At 43.4% G+C, this 14,531-nt stretch overlaps 1 protein-coding gene across 4 annotated transcripts in view; it reads right to left on the minus strand.

Annotated features, from left to right (window-relative positions):
• Positions 1-395: 395 nt before the first annotated feature.
• The window catches only part of BCR (BCR activator of RhoGEF and GTPase), a 52,910-nt gene continuing 38,774 nt past the window's right edge, over positions 396-14,531 (minus strand). For all 4 annotated transcript variants that reach the window (XM_069961202.1, XM_069961201.1, XM_069961203.1 and 1 more), the window contains 8 exons: positions 12,662-12,796; positions 12,469-12,528; positions 11,271-11,380; positions 10,106-10,245; positions 8,381-8,515; positions 8,183-8,288; positions 6,158-6,320; positions 396-3,777 (listed from right to left, as the gene is read on the minus strand). In XM_069961202.1, the coding sequence (XP_069817303.1) occupies positions 3,688-3,777; positions 6,158-6,320; positions 8,183-8,288; positions 8,381-8,515; positions 10,106-10,245; positions 11,271-11,380; positions 12,469-12,528; positions 12,662-12,796 (939 nt within the window). In that variant the 3' untranslated portion in view covers positions 396-3,687. The remainder of the gene's footprint in view (positions 3,778-6,157; positions 6,321-8,182; positions 8,289-8,380; positions 8,516-10,105; positions 10,246-11,270; positions 11,381-12,468; positions 12,529-12,661; positions 12,797-14,531) is intronic.

A 14,531-nucleotide genomic window follows, 5' to 3' on the forward strand; every position in this document is an offset into this window, starting at 1 on the left:
GGAGCTTGGGTCTAACTCCTGAGGGCCGAGCACCCACCGGAGCTATCTGCCACACAGTGCCGTCTACACCTAGTTCATTTTCTATACATATATATATCTCCATACAGTGGTACCTTGGTTTAAGAGTAACTTGTGTATGTATATATATATATATATATATATATATATATATATATATATACATACACAATTTATATATATTTTTTTTTCCTTTACTTAAATATATTAAGTTCCTTTGCACTAGTTTCTAGAAATGGCCCTTGAAGTAATATTCTTCTGCTAGTAGTATTTCTTTTCATGTGTGCTTCTTCTTCTTCTTCTTATTGCCTCCTGAATATCCTTCCCAGTCCAAGTATACGTGATCAATAATTTAGTAGCCACAATTTAGTTCCAGCTGTAGTTTTATTGTATAGCTTGTGTACAAACAGAGGCTAAAAATGCTTTTGGATATTTAAACAAATACAATAAAATTCCCTTTTTAAATATTATTTATCCATTTTAGAAAAAACAAACAAACAATGATTTTGTTTTGTTTTTTTAACCCCTAAAATTGGGGCGAATCTGCAAAGCGTACCTCAGCAGAAACATTCCAACCTCAGTGGTTTTCAGAATCCTCCTAACCGTCCTGTGTACGAGGGCAGCATTCATTACAGTGTGTACGGAAACATTAGGTCTCGGATCTTGTTGCCCATCCAGGTTTGTATAATATCACATCACAGGTCATTGGCTGACTAGTGCCAATGGATCAGAACAACAGGTAAAAAATAATGCTCCATATACCGAGCCTTGTAGGGCAACAGATAGAAGGAAAATAGAACACTATGATAGCCTGTAAATGTAGGCTACTTGTGTGTGCACGAATTCAAAGTTCACATTGAATATCACTTTTCAGCAAATTGGTAAACCTAAAAGTGAACAAATCTGTAAAAACTTACTTGGATCGATGTCATAAGCTGCCACTCGGTAAAAGGCCCTTTACACGGATTATTACAGGCCAGGAGCATTGCTCCTTTGGCTGATAACAGTCCCATGTAAAAGTAACATCCAACAGCGGAGGAGCAGGAAAACGCCTGATCCTCGGCTGATCGTGTCTTTAGAGTAGGCTTCAAAATTTATTGTTATCGGCCGCACATTCCCCAGGGCAATATGCGGCCGATAATTATAACTGACAGCACAGATATACATATATCAGTGCTGTCAGTTCCCAGATCACCCAGCAGTGCATACTTACCTAGTGCTCTGCTGCGATCCAGCATCCTGCTCTCAGTCTCTTGTGTCCAGGTGCTGTATCTTCAGGCCCTACCTCCTCCAGAATGATTGACAGCCGGGGAAGGCGGGGAAGCCTGAAGACAGTAGCTGCTGGAGAGCGGGATGCACAGCAGAGCACTAGGTAAGTAAGCACTGCTGTGTGATCTGGAAAACGGACAGCATAGATATCTGTGCTTACCTCTTCCATGGCTGTATGAACAATGCAGGAATCGTGCGTGCAGTTCTGCCGCTCAGTTAATCATCCAGTTTAAAGGCTCTGCAAACAAGTGCAGATCTCCTTGATCGGTGCTCGTTTGTGTCCTTGCACGGCCACATGTTGGGCAGTGTAAAAAAACCATAAGGGTTTGTGCACACTATAGAACTCGGGGCGATTCACCCACTCCGGATTCCGCCACTCGCATAGACTTCATTCTATGCACAGGCAGATTCTGCTGTCCGCCCAAAGAATGAACAGGAACGCGGAATGAACAAGAATGAAGGTGATCCGCATGGATTCCATAGTGTGCACATACCCTTAGAGCTTATAGGATTTGTTTATTGTTCAATGGAGCTTTGACAATATATAGTCTGAATTGTTCTTCTTCATACATTTGGATGTGTAGTCTGGTAGGAGGTAATAACATTTTTTACGTTTACCAACTATATATTAAGTAAATCTCGTGCTACTCTGATCCATCTAGTAGCTCATGGTCCATTTTCTGATGCTACAAAAGAGACAAGTTACATTGTTACAGACAGTTTTGATGAATGAGTCATTTTTATATTGCTGGTCCTAAATACATTCAACTAGGGTTTATATTCATTTCTGCTCAATGGTCCACTGACAGAGAGAGCTCCAGGATCTAGAATCCCACTATCTAAAGAGAACATGGTGGGAAAGGCAATAGGAATCCCTTCACCCCCAAGTATAGATTACTTTTTAGCAGAAGGTTTATATTCCTCCTCTATACCATTCAGGAGGATTCTGGATCCACATAGTGGGACACTGCACACAATACACCATATGTGCTCAGTAACTGCCCTGCAACCCCCCACCCCATCCCCCCACCAAAAGCAAGGCAGCCTACTTCATAGCACATCACGGGCAGTACACGCCTTTGTACTCACTGTGTACAGATCACACCTAAAACTGGTCTTCGGGGGTAGTGAAATATGTGGAGGAAATGGATGTACATTTCTGGCAGTGAATTCCTGTGGTCCACAGTATGAAGCACCTGAACACAGAGACCAGCTCTGCTTTCAGTCTGTAACATTGTCCAATACATTATGCCGTCAGCTGCTGAGTGGAGGAAATACTTGAAATCAAGTCTCACTTTATGGCTTCAGATCCCAGCGTAGACAAGTTATCCAATGACGCTGCACGCATCAGCCGGTTGGCGCTGCACAACTATGCCAAAGTCGTGAGATCGTTTTCCAACAATCATATCCTCTATATGTAAAAAGGTAGCGATAGCTGCACAGTGCTGTACAACGTGGGTAGGATGTACACTTGTCTATAGCAATGGGGCTGGGGGGAGGGGAAGAGAATCAATTATGATGACCAATGACATTTTACACTACTGGGTATTACTCAGTCTGACATTTCCTGCATAAAACTGGATCCTGACATTTTTGGCTACATTTCTTTCACGTAGGCGGCCAAGTCAGAAAAAAAAGAACCAGCTAAAAACATGCTGCAAATACCACAAACGGTAAAAAATGTTCTAAAAACTACTACAAATACACCTGAAATAACAGGCACAGGGGGGGGTAAGTCATACAAAGACCATCCCAGTGCTAAAAAAAATGTGGACCTCAGAAATCTATCCAGCATTGGAAAGGTTATTTCAGCAGCAGGTCTGTCTTGGCGGGCCTATCCTGACACCTAGTGGCCGAGCCAAGTACTGAAGCTTATTAGACTCCTAGATAGAATAAACATTAGCTATTGCCTTTATATATCGAGTTAACACTGTGCATTGAGTATGGGCTCTGACTTCTAACAAGATCATCTACATTCTAATCAAACAGAGAACATGACGTTTCAGGATTGCATTAAACATTGTACAAAAGGAACCATCCGGATTGAGGGGAAAAAAAAAGAAAAAAGCATGGGGTTTATTGCAGAGATCTGAAGAAAATCCTTCGAATCTTTTTAGTTTCCTGAACAGATAGGGACGTCCGTGTCTGAGGGGATGGAAGCCGTGGGGTCCACTGCTGAGCTACAGATTCATCTATTAGCTAATAAATAAATAAATTAAAAAAAATCAAGCACCCTTAGTGCCAGTAATCTTCTAGTGCAAGCCTCGTATTGAGCCAAGTAAGATCAGTGTCCCTCATTCTCCTGCAAAGGGTTAAAAGGCCGGCTAGAAAGCCCAGAGAGGCAGCACGTCTCCTTCAGCGGCAGTAATATGGAGAGCGGGTGGAGTGGAGTGTGCGCGGTTACACTTCAGTTGAGAAGAGTATGCTCTGACGTTTGCTGTCTGGGGTGGGGATAGTGTCTAGCTGTAGAAAATACAACAGAACCTGCACCTGAAAGAGAAGAGAACCAAAGGAAGAACAGGTTAGGACATCATCAAGGCGCAAAACAGGTTACAAATGGGTAAGCGGGAAAAAAAAAATAATAATATTTTTATAATATATATATATATATATATATATATATATATATATATATATATATATATATATATAATTTAATTTTAATTTTTTTTTTAGCAATGTGTATTCCAACACCATGGTGAATCTGGACACCAGAGGATTCTCCAACCTAATTCCGAGCCAGTTACATCCCACTAGCGTAGATTTGGGGGCAGATTCACGAATACCCTACCTGACACTATAGATGGTTTATTTAAAGGGGTACGCCAGCAAAGTTTTTCTTTTTTTAAATCAACTGGTGTTAGAGATTTGTAATTTACTTCTATTAAAAAATATTAAGTCTTTCAGTACTTAACAGCTGCTGTACGTTCTGCAGGAAGTGGTGTATTCTTTCCAGTCTGACACAGTGCTCTCTGCTGCCACCTCTGTCCATGTCAGGGATTGTCCAGAGCAGTAACAAATCCCCATGGAAAATCTCACCTGCTCTCCAGACTGGAAACAATACACCACTTCCTGCAGGACATATAGCAGCTGATAAGTACTGGAAGACTCAAGATTTTTAATAGAAGTAAATTAAAAATCTATATAACTTTGTAGCCCCAGTTGATTTGATATAAATGTTTTTTCCTGGAGTACTCCTTTAAGGCTGCTAGCACATGACAGTGTTCAGTCTGTGGAACACAGTCGGCTTACTGCATTATGATGCAAGAGCTCCTGAACTAACACGTGACAGAACTTGCAAAGCTTTGTCAGTCTGGTAGGGTAGCACTCCGAACGTTTGAAGCTTGGCGCATCATAATTCGTTAGGATACAGCGAGGATGTACATTCAGTTCTTGAAATGAAGCCAGCTTACATACTGCGTTTCATGGACTGAACACAGCAGTGTGTGTAAAGGGCAGTGGATGTGGACGCACTGTGCTAGCCAACTGATTTGACTTTGGGGGACGGCAGGGAGTGGAGTCTTAAGTTCTCACTAGGTCTTTGCCCTTCATCCCGCTCCAGGATGGGGAAGCTGGATTTCTGTGACTAGAGGATGCCAGGGTACTCCAGAAGCATGGTGTTAAGAACCAGACAAGGCACCAGAAAAAAAGGCAAGATGTGTGTAGTCAGCAAGCCAGGTCATGATACACAGAATGGCAGATACAGAACCACACCTTCCTTCAGGAAAACAAGGAACCGACAATGCTCAGGCAAGGAGGAACGGGCAGATGAGCTTTAGGGCCCTATTCCACCGGACGATTACCGTTAGCATAATCGTTAACGATTAACGATCTCAAACGACCGCTATTGCGAAAGACCTGAAAACGTTCACTCATTTCCATGGAACGATAATCGTTACTTATGATCGTAATTGCGATCGTTTCTTCTTCCGTATTTCTTCGCTATTGCGTTCGTATCTATTGCGAACGACCGAACGATGTCTTATTCAATGCGAACGATTTGCGAACGTTTTGCGAACGAGCAACGATAAAAATAGGTCCAGGTCTTATAAAGCGATCAACGATTTCTCGTTCGGTCGTTAATCGTTAACTGCATTTCAACCGAACGATTATCGTTTAGATTCGAACGATTTAACGATAATCTGAACGATAATCGTCCGGTGGAATAGGGCCCTTAAAAAGATGCAGGCGAAACAGGACAGAAGAAGGAAGAATGATTAGGAGTACACTGGCTGTTTAAATGCAGAAGGCAGAGTGCATACGCACCATAGAGGTCACAGGCTGGGAGGGTGCCGGCTCCCATAGACTGAGCAAGGATAGCAGCAGAGAGGAGCAGGCAGGACTGAGACCTGAAGCGGTAAGCAGTGTGGGTACAACTGGGGCGCTGCAGTCAGCCAGTATTGTAATACCTTTGAGTACCGCCTGGTGGCGTTACAGCAAAAGGCCTAATGTCTGCAATGATACCCACTGTTTACTATGCAGTTAGAAGTTAAATGTCACATATTCTGTAAAGGTCTTATTTTACTGAAAGAGTAGTAGATGCTTGGAAAACACTTCCAGCAGATGTGGTTGGTAAATCTATTGTAGCTGAATGTAAACCTGCCTGGGATTAAGATATATCTATCCTAAGATAATATGAGATGAAATAATATAACCAGATGAGATGGACCAAGTGATCTTTTTCTGCCAAGAATCTTCTGTTTGCCTATGTCCCATCAAACCCCAGCCCAACATTATCAACTAAAGCAATATGCTGGGATAACAGTGGTAAAAAAATATAAATAAATAAAAGTTGGATCAAATTTAGAATTTAGCATGAAATTGTAAAAAAAAAAAAAAAAAAAAAAGTTGCCCCCGCCCTGAATATTACCTGTGACATCACTTCTAAACTCCAGCTGTCTGCCATACTGATCGCCTGAGTAGGGTTGGTAGGGATCTTGCTATCTTTTTCTGAAGGGCGGAGTAAAGTTGGACCAAAGACTGTGGCAAGGTTATGGAGGGACATCTTATTCTGACTCTCCTTCTCAGCCACTCTGTTAACAAAAAAAAAAAAAAAAGATAAATACACACACATAATATATGCACCTTAGAATAGGACGTGTAGATTTGGGTTCATGCATATTTGGGCAGTGACAATCTACATTTAACCCCTTTACTCTACATTTAACCCCTGGGTCACCAAACTGCGGCCCTCCAGCTGTTGTAATACTACATTTCCCATCATGCCTGGACAGCCAAATCCAAAGCTTTGGCTGTCCAGGAATGATGGGAGTTGTGGTGTTGCAACAGCTGGAGGGCCGCAGTTTGGAGACCCATGGTTTAAACTCTACACCCCCCCCCCCAGTCTATGTAAAACACAGCCAATAATATGTGACTGTGGGATACAATGCTTGTACAATAAGATAACTAGACAATAATGATTATTCCTTAGGCAGTGTTCCCACACGCATAGGGATAAATGCATTGGAAACCGTGCCTCCTAAGCCTCCTCAATCCAGGTAGCTATGGGTCTGCGGCTATGGACAGCCCTACAGACGTGTGAATGAACCAATGGAGAGGCATGCAATTTGCCACTAGTTTAACAAGATACAGAGGGAGACAACCCTGCCCAGCAGTCTTCCATCTACATTACCAAACTGAAAGATAGAGGAGAGAGGTGGGGTATGTAGGCTAAAACTCTGCATAGATCACCAAGAAGGCCTCTATTGTTTCTGATTTCTAAATATAAAACATGAGAAATACCGTCGTTCTAGCAAGGTTCACCTAATATGGAGATACTGGACCCGAAGTTTACACAAATTAAAGCTTTCTATTTTGTTATTTAATTGTAAGACGGGATTAAAACCAGACAAGTACAGTGGTACCTCGGTTTAAGAGTAACTTGGATTGAGAGCGTTTTGCAAGAAGAGCTCACAGTTTTTTTTAAATTGTAACTTGGTTTAAGAGCATTGCTTTGGTTTAAGAGCTCCCTGTACTGGGTGGGAAGGGGAGTGGGGGAGGGGCATGGTCTGCATAGCGGGGTCTACAGCACTGTACTCTGACCCAGGAAGTCTCCCTCACCTTCTAAATCATGGCAGATCCACTTCAGGCTGGGGCTTACATCAGGGGACAGGACTGTGGAGGTAATCTCTACATAGCTGTAACCCCTCTCTCCCTGGACAAAGAGTGCTGCTATATTGTGCCCACATATACCCTGCTCATTCCTTCCTGCTCCCTGCAGTCTCTGTCAGCCCTTGTGTTTCCGTCCCTCTCCGTTCCTGCTATAATGTGCCTGCACTCACACTCAGCTACACACACTGCTGCTATAATGTGCCTGCACTTACACTCAGCCATTCAAACTGCTGTATATAAAGTCTTTGTCACTGTCCTCCTGCACAGCTCTGTGATTCTTGGTCCATACTAAACACACACACCCCTTCCCCATTGCTATCATGTGACCACACAGACCTCTGACAGCAGCCCTACTTCTCTATTCTAGCCTGTTGTACTACACTACTGCATTATGGGGATCTACAGTTCCATCCTGTATCTACAAACTGCTGCTGTTTTTCCAGGTTTTTGCTCTTACTATACATTATACTCTACATGCTGATTGCTATACTCTACAGTAACTTATAATTGCATATCAAGCTGTTTCTCATTGTTTGTTTCATCTGTTCTACATGTTATTCAGAATAAAAATATTTATGATTTTTGGGGTGTGGAACAAATTGTCTGCATATCAGTGATTTCTTATGGGAAAATTTGCTTTGGTTTAAGAGTGGATTTGGATTACAAGCACGGCCCCGGAATGAATTATGCTCAGAATCCAAGGCACCACTGTAATCTTGATCCAGCAAGAAGATCTGTAAGAAAAGAATATGAAACATAAAAAAAGAAAAGTAATTAGATTTACCTTTTGAGGTGGTCAAGAAGGAAGAGGAAGGTGACCAGGTTGGGTTCTGGCAAGGACAGCAGCAAATTCAACATACAGCTCTCTTTGGCAACGGGGTCAGATAGGGCTGAGAAAAGAAGAGACTCGGTGAATGTTGGTAGCTGATCGCACCTACACGAACGTTCACAATAAGGACGGGCAGTCTAGAGAACAACTCACCAATTCCTTCTGCAAAGTTGGGATATAACTCATCAGTAAAAAGAGGTGCTGGTAGCTCCCGGAAATATAGTTTGAGGGTTCCAGCAATGGCATTGACGTCCATATCACTCATCATGATGGCAACATCCTTGTTATCTTAAAAAATGACAATGAAACCATGACACTGAATATCCTATATGGCACAAGCGTACAGGAGAAAATCTTTATTAGGGACTATGTGGCAACGTTCACCAGTGACCATTACAAAGATATAGTGGGACACTGGTTTGTATGACTGGCCTGTAAAAGATCTTCAATAGCACCAAGTAAGGATCCTTTTAAACAACCCGACATGAGGCAGTGCAAGGTCATGAACGAGTGCTGATCAGCGAGATCAACATTCGTTTGCAGTGCCTTTACATGGCGCAATTTATCAAGAAGCCAGGTCGCACAAACAATCCCTGTTTCTTTTGGGCGGCCATTAAAAGAAGGGAACCGGACAGCACAGCAATGCATATATCTGTGCTGCCAGTTTCAAGATGCAATCACATCAGCAGTGTATGCTTACTATCTGAGCTGCTGTAATCCGGCATCTTCACCTCCTTCCTGAAAGTGTCACAGTCTTTTCATCCTGCTCTCTGGCTGCTGTACCTCCCACCCGACTCCTCTAGCTGTTAATCATTCTAGAGGAGCAGGGACGGGAGATAAAGTGGCCGCACAGTGGGTCGGGATCAGGACACATGTAGCACTGTCAAGAAGAAGGTGAAGATGCAGGATCACAGCGGAACTGATGGTAAGTATACACTTATGTGATGGTATCTGGGAAGAGGATATATGCCTATCTGAGCTCTCAGTTTAATTTTTGCTATCAGCTGCACATCTCCTGTGTTTGAAGTGAGCTCTAAAGATGGGACCAGCAAAGGATCAGGTGTTTTCCTGCTCCTCGGCTGATCACTGCTTTTACTTGGGCCAATTATGAGCCGAATGAGTGTTTCTAGTAGGGATGGTCCGAATCGAACTCTCGGTAATGATTCCCGCTGTCTGCCCGCTCCGTGCAGCGGGCGGATCCAGCGGGAGGACCGCCTGGAAAACTGGGATACAGCCATAGCCATAATCCTAGTTTTCCAGTCGGTCCTCCCGCTGGATCCGCCCGCTCCACGGAGCGGGCAGACAGCGGGAATCTGATGCCGAGCTTTCGGGTTCATACGAACCCAAACCTCGGAGAGTTCGGACCATCCCTAGTTTCTAGGAACGCTTGTTTACGATGATCGCCCTGTGTAAAACGCCCTTAACAGTTTTCCTTACAGAGATTGTATAAGCTATGCAGGTAGCTTCCACTACTGGTAAATTTAAAGGGAACCTGTCACTGGGGATGCGGGCACAGAGACCGCCCGACCCCCGGTGCAGCCCCCGGATACTTACCCTTTCCGGTGAGTCCTGTTTCTAGAGCCGGTCCCGGGACCAAGAGATCAGCGCCCAAAGCCGTGCGTGCGCGCTGCAGAGATGAGTCCGATGCCCATAAAGAATGAATGAAGCCATCATTCTTTATGGGCATCGGACTCATCTCTGCAGCACGCACGCACGGCTTCGGGCACTGATATCTTCGTCCCGGGACCGGCTCCAGGAACAGGACTTGCCGGAAATGGTAAGTATCCGGAGGCTGCACCGGGAGGTCAGGCGGGCTCTGTGCCCGCGTCCCCAGTGACAGGTTCCCACTGCCCTGTATGTCAATTTCATATTACTTACTTGAATCAAAGGCATTTTTCAGTGCTTGAATATCTGTGGCCACACCAGAAACTCGATAGATACCAACTTCTTCCATGCCACGCCTCTCAATCTCCTCCACGCACTGCCGGACTATGTATGGCACCTTGGATCGCTCCCGCCTGACAATAAATACAGTTACACTTACTGCAAGTAAAAGGCAATGTTCAGGGCCCCAGTCACACCAATCTTAGTGGCTCAGTGAACTATTGTACAGCTAACAGATAGTGAAGCGTTTGGGAACACCAAGGTCACAGGGGAGGAGATTTCCTTCATAATGAGGGGAATCCCCACTCTAAAGGGGTGTTCCCCGCAGTGGAGGCAGAAGTGGGTGGCTGTTTGAACTTGCCGCTCCTCGCTATAGAGTACAGCTCTTCCAGCCTGCCCCAGCTGCCAGCACCTATCGCCAGGCCGCCGGCAGCCTAGAGATGGAGAAGCTGTTCCCCGCAGCGAGGAGAAGTAAGGGCAGCATGGCGAGTTCAAAATGCCACCTACTTCTGCTTCCACTGTGGGGAACACACTGTAAAGGAGCGGGGATTCCCATCATAATGACGGGAATCCCCGCTCCTTTAAAGCAAGTAGTGGTGCAAGATGCACCACTACTTACTGCTACTCTTTACACTCTGTGGGCCGGGTGCTCTGCATCTGACCGATGGAGTGTAAAAACTGATTACAGATATTTACATTGTTCCCTATGGGAACACAGAGCTCGGTTCTCAAACTGCTCGGTTCTGTAACAGCCTTCCAGAACTGATTAAGTTCGAGAACAGAGGTATTACTGTCGTTACATAGTTGATAAGGTTGAAAAAAGACAAAAGTCCATTAATTTCAAACTACAGTAAAACCCTATAGTGTTGATCCAGAGGAAGGCAAAAACCCTCATGAGACAGATGCCAATTGGCCCATCACATTTAGGGTATAAACCCACACACCGTATATGCAGCATATTTACTGCTGCGATACGCAGCAAACTCGCAGCAAACTCGCAGCAAAATCGCAGCAGATTAGATCTAAATAACTGAACACAGCATCAAATCTGTACCAACAAATCTGCTGCGTATTTGTTGCATATCTGCTGCATATACGGTGTGTGGGTTTATACCCTTAAGATATTTATGTACTTACAATGTTACACACTAAAACTTACTTGGTTACAACGCCAATTTTCACTCCAAAGACCCCTGTTTGTTTTCGAGATGGAAGGCGCTTCAGGCTAAACTCTCGGCTTGTGAACTTCATCGATAGTTTGACCTCTATCTACAGAGAAATAAATCGGAGTTCTAGAAATCCATGGGGTCAGCAAGGAGTACACACTGGTGTAAATAGGGTGGAGTATGAAGCATGGGAAAGGGAAGTGTAGGCTGGGATCATATGCATTAGTGTCCAGCAGAATCTATTTAAAGGGGTTATCCAGCCTTAGAAAAACATGGCCACTTTCTTCCAGAGACAGCACCACTCTTGTCTCCAGTTCAGGTGTGGTTTGCAATTAAGCTCCCTTCACTTCAATGGAACTTGAGTTGCAAAACCTGCACCCAAACTGGAGACAAGAGAGGTGCTGTTTCTGGAAGAAAGTGGGCATGTTTTTCTAATGCTGGATAATCCCTTTAAATGGGTTATCCAGAGAAAATCTCTTTCTTTCAAATCAACTGGTTTCAGAAAGTTATGTAGATTAGTAATTTACTTCTATTTTAAAATCTCAAGCCTTCCCATACTTATCAGCTGCTGTATGTCCTGCAGGAAATGTATTCTTTTCAATCTTACACATTGATCTCTGCTGCCACTTCAGTCTGAGACAGGAACTCTCCAGAGCAGCAGATCCCAATAGAAAAGCTTTGCGCCACTGGACAGTTCCTGTCTCGTACAGGGATGTCAGCTGAGAGCACTGTGTCAGATTGAAAAGAAAACAACATATCCTGCAGGACATACAGTAGCTGATAAGTATGGGAAGACTTGAGATTTTGAAATAGAAGTAAATTACAAATCTATAGAACTTTCTGAAACCAGCTGATTTGAAAGAAAAATATTTTTACTGATCTGGATAGAACAGTGCAGATCTCCATGCTATTCCATTCAGCTGGGTCCTGCAGAAAAACATGTATATTTCTTTTTTTAACATTTATTAATGCATTATAAAAGGTATATGTTTTACCAGGGATGTGGAACCTTCTGCCCTCCAGCTGTTGCAAAACTACAATTCCCATCATGCCTGGACAGCCAAAGCGAAGCATATGCCGCATATGTCAAGACTCCTATCAATGTGTACGCTGAACAAAGCCTTGGGCATCATTTTGACAAACACATTGAACACTATGCACCTCAGCATTCTTCTTACTGTAAGAACTTACCCCATTCATGGAGACCACTGACCGCTGCCAATCCTTTCCCATAACAAGCTGAGGCTCCAACTGTAACAAGAAGCCTAAAATCAGTGGAATCCTTGACGCATAGGTAAGACTCTACACAAGGTAGTATCTCATCACATTCATTTTGAACGGACATGCATCATCCTGCTTCCATTTGCTGGTTGCCATCTCTTACCTGCACCTGCCCCTTGGCCACCATGCGTTCACTGCTTTCACCAATATCCTCCCTCAGCGGTCGATTTTTATTGTAGAACTTTTCATAGCACAGGATTCGCAAGGTCTGGGAGCCCTCTAGTTCTATTTCAAATTCCTGCAAATCGAGAAATCAGTGGAGTTTGCTTTGAAAGAGCAATAGAACTATCCATCTAAAGCAATTGTAATCAGTCATCGAATCAATGGGGCTGTCTGTCTTAAAAAAAAAAAAACCTCCTCCTTCATGCTTTTTCTGGGCAGATGTAAGGCTGGGTTCACTCTGCGTTTTGGCAATCTGTTTAATACAAAAAACAGATTAAATAAATGGATGCATTTGCATGCATCCATTTTGATCCAATTGTCCATTTACTTCCATTTAAAAAAAAAAAAGCAAAAAGATTCAAACGCATGCACTTTTTGAGCACACACACAAACTAAAAAAAAACCAAAACAAAAAAAACAGATATGTTGATGCGTTTTTGATCCTTTTTTTTTTTTTTTTTTTATAATGGAAGTCAATAGAAAAATGGATGCATTAAACAGATGAAAAAAAATGGACTGCAAAAACACAGCATGAACCCAGCCTAAGTAATAAGAGGGATGCAATCAAACTAGGATCCTCCCCAGTTAGCCATTGCAAAAAGCAGCTGACAGCATAGATATATGCATCTGTGCTGTCACTTTTCATGGCCACACAAATGATAAAATAACTGTTTGTGCGCCCAGGCTGCTTGATTTATTGTGCGGTGTGTAAAGGCACTGTAAACAAGCTCCATTTGCATCCTTGCACAGCTCCATGTTAAGTCGTGTAAAAGGAACTTTACCCTTCTGCTCCGCTTGTGATCCGGCATCCTGCTCTCTGGCTCTCCCTTCCTCTGCTGTATCTTCATGCTGCTGCCTCCTCCTGAATGATTGACAGCCGGAGGAGGTGGGCATGAAGATACAGGATGGGAGAGCCGGAACACAAACAGCGCAGAAGGTAAGCATACACTGCTGCTTGTGATCTGGAAACTAAATATATGCATCTCTGTGCTGTCAGCTTCCATGGCTGCACCAATGATACAAGGATCAGGCCATGTGAAAGGACCATAAGTTTGCTGATTGTGCCCCTACAAAAACATTACAGTGATTTGTTCTCACAATGCAATACAAATAAGTATGCATGTGTGTGCTTTATTTTGAACATCTAAAAATATTTAGGATGCTGAATTTTCAATGTCTGAGTTTTTACGCAAACATTTATTTCATTCTCACCACCATATCCATTAACATCAAGAGGTTTGGGAAGGAAGAATTGTTGCTTTTATTAAATGGATTAGCTAATTTATACAACGAATTTCACATGGCTCTGTAGCTGCTGTCAAGAGGTACACACTTTATCCAATGTGCAACACACAAGATAACGTAGAGTTTTTTTTTTTTTTTTTGCAAACACATAGAAAACAGTCATTTACAACATCTGCAACCTCATAGGTCAGGAAAGCTTCTAAGTGTAGGTGTCACGATGTGTTTCTGAATCAGCAGCAAGATCCACTGCTAATTCGGTAGTTAGAGTCTCCATGGATACGGAGACGCAATGAGACTGTAATACGCGCAATACTGGCTCATTGAGTCTCCATATCCACGGAGACACCAAATTCTGTATTAGCAGTGGATCTCGCTGCTGATCCGGAAGTGGCACATTGTGACACCTACACTTTAAAGCGACCCTGTACCAACAATCTGCACCCCCAAACCGCTTGTACCTTCAGATAGCTGGTTTTAATCCAAGATCTGTCCTGGGGTCCGTTCGGCAGATGATGCAGTTATTGTCCTAAAAAGCTACTTTTAAACTTGCAGCCCTGTACCAAACT

Source organism: Dendropsophus ebraccatus, chromosome 3, assembly GCF_027789765.1.
Source record: "Dendropsophus ebraccatus isolate aDenEbr1 chromosome 3, aDenEbr1.pat, whole genome shotgun sequence".
Classification (NCBI taxonomy): domain Eukaryota; kingdom Metazoa; phylum Chordata; class Amphibia; order Anura; family Hylidae; genus Dendropsophus; species Dendropsophus ebraccatus.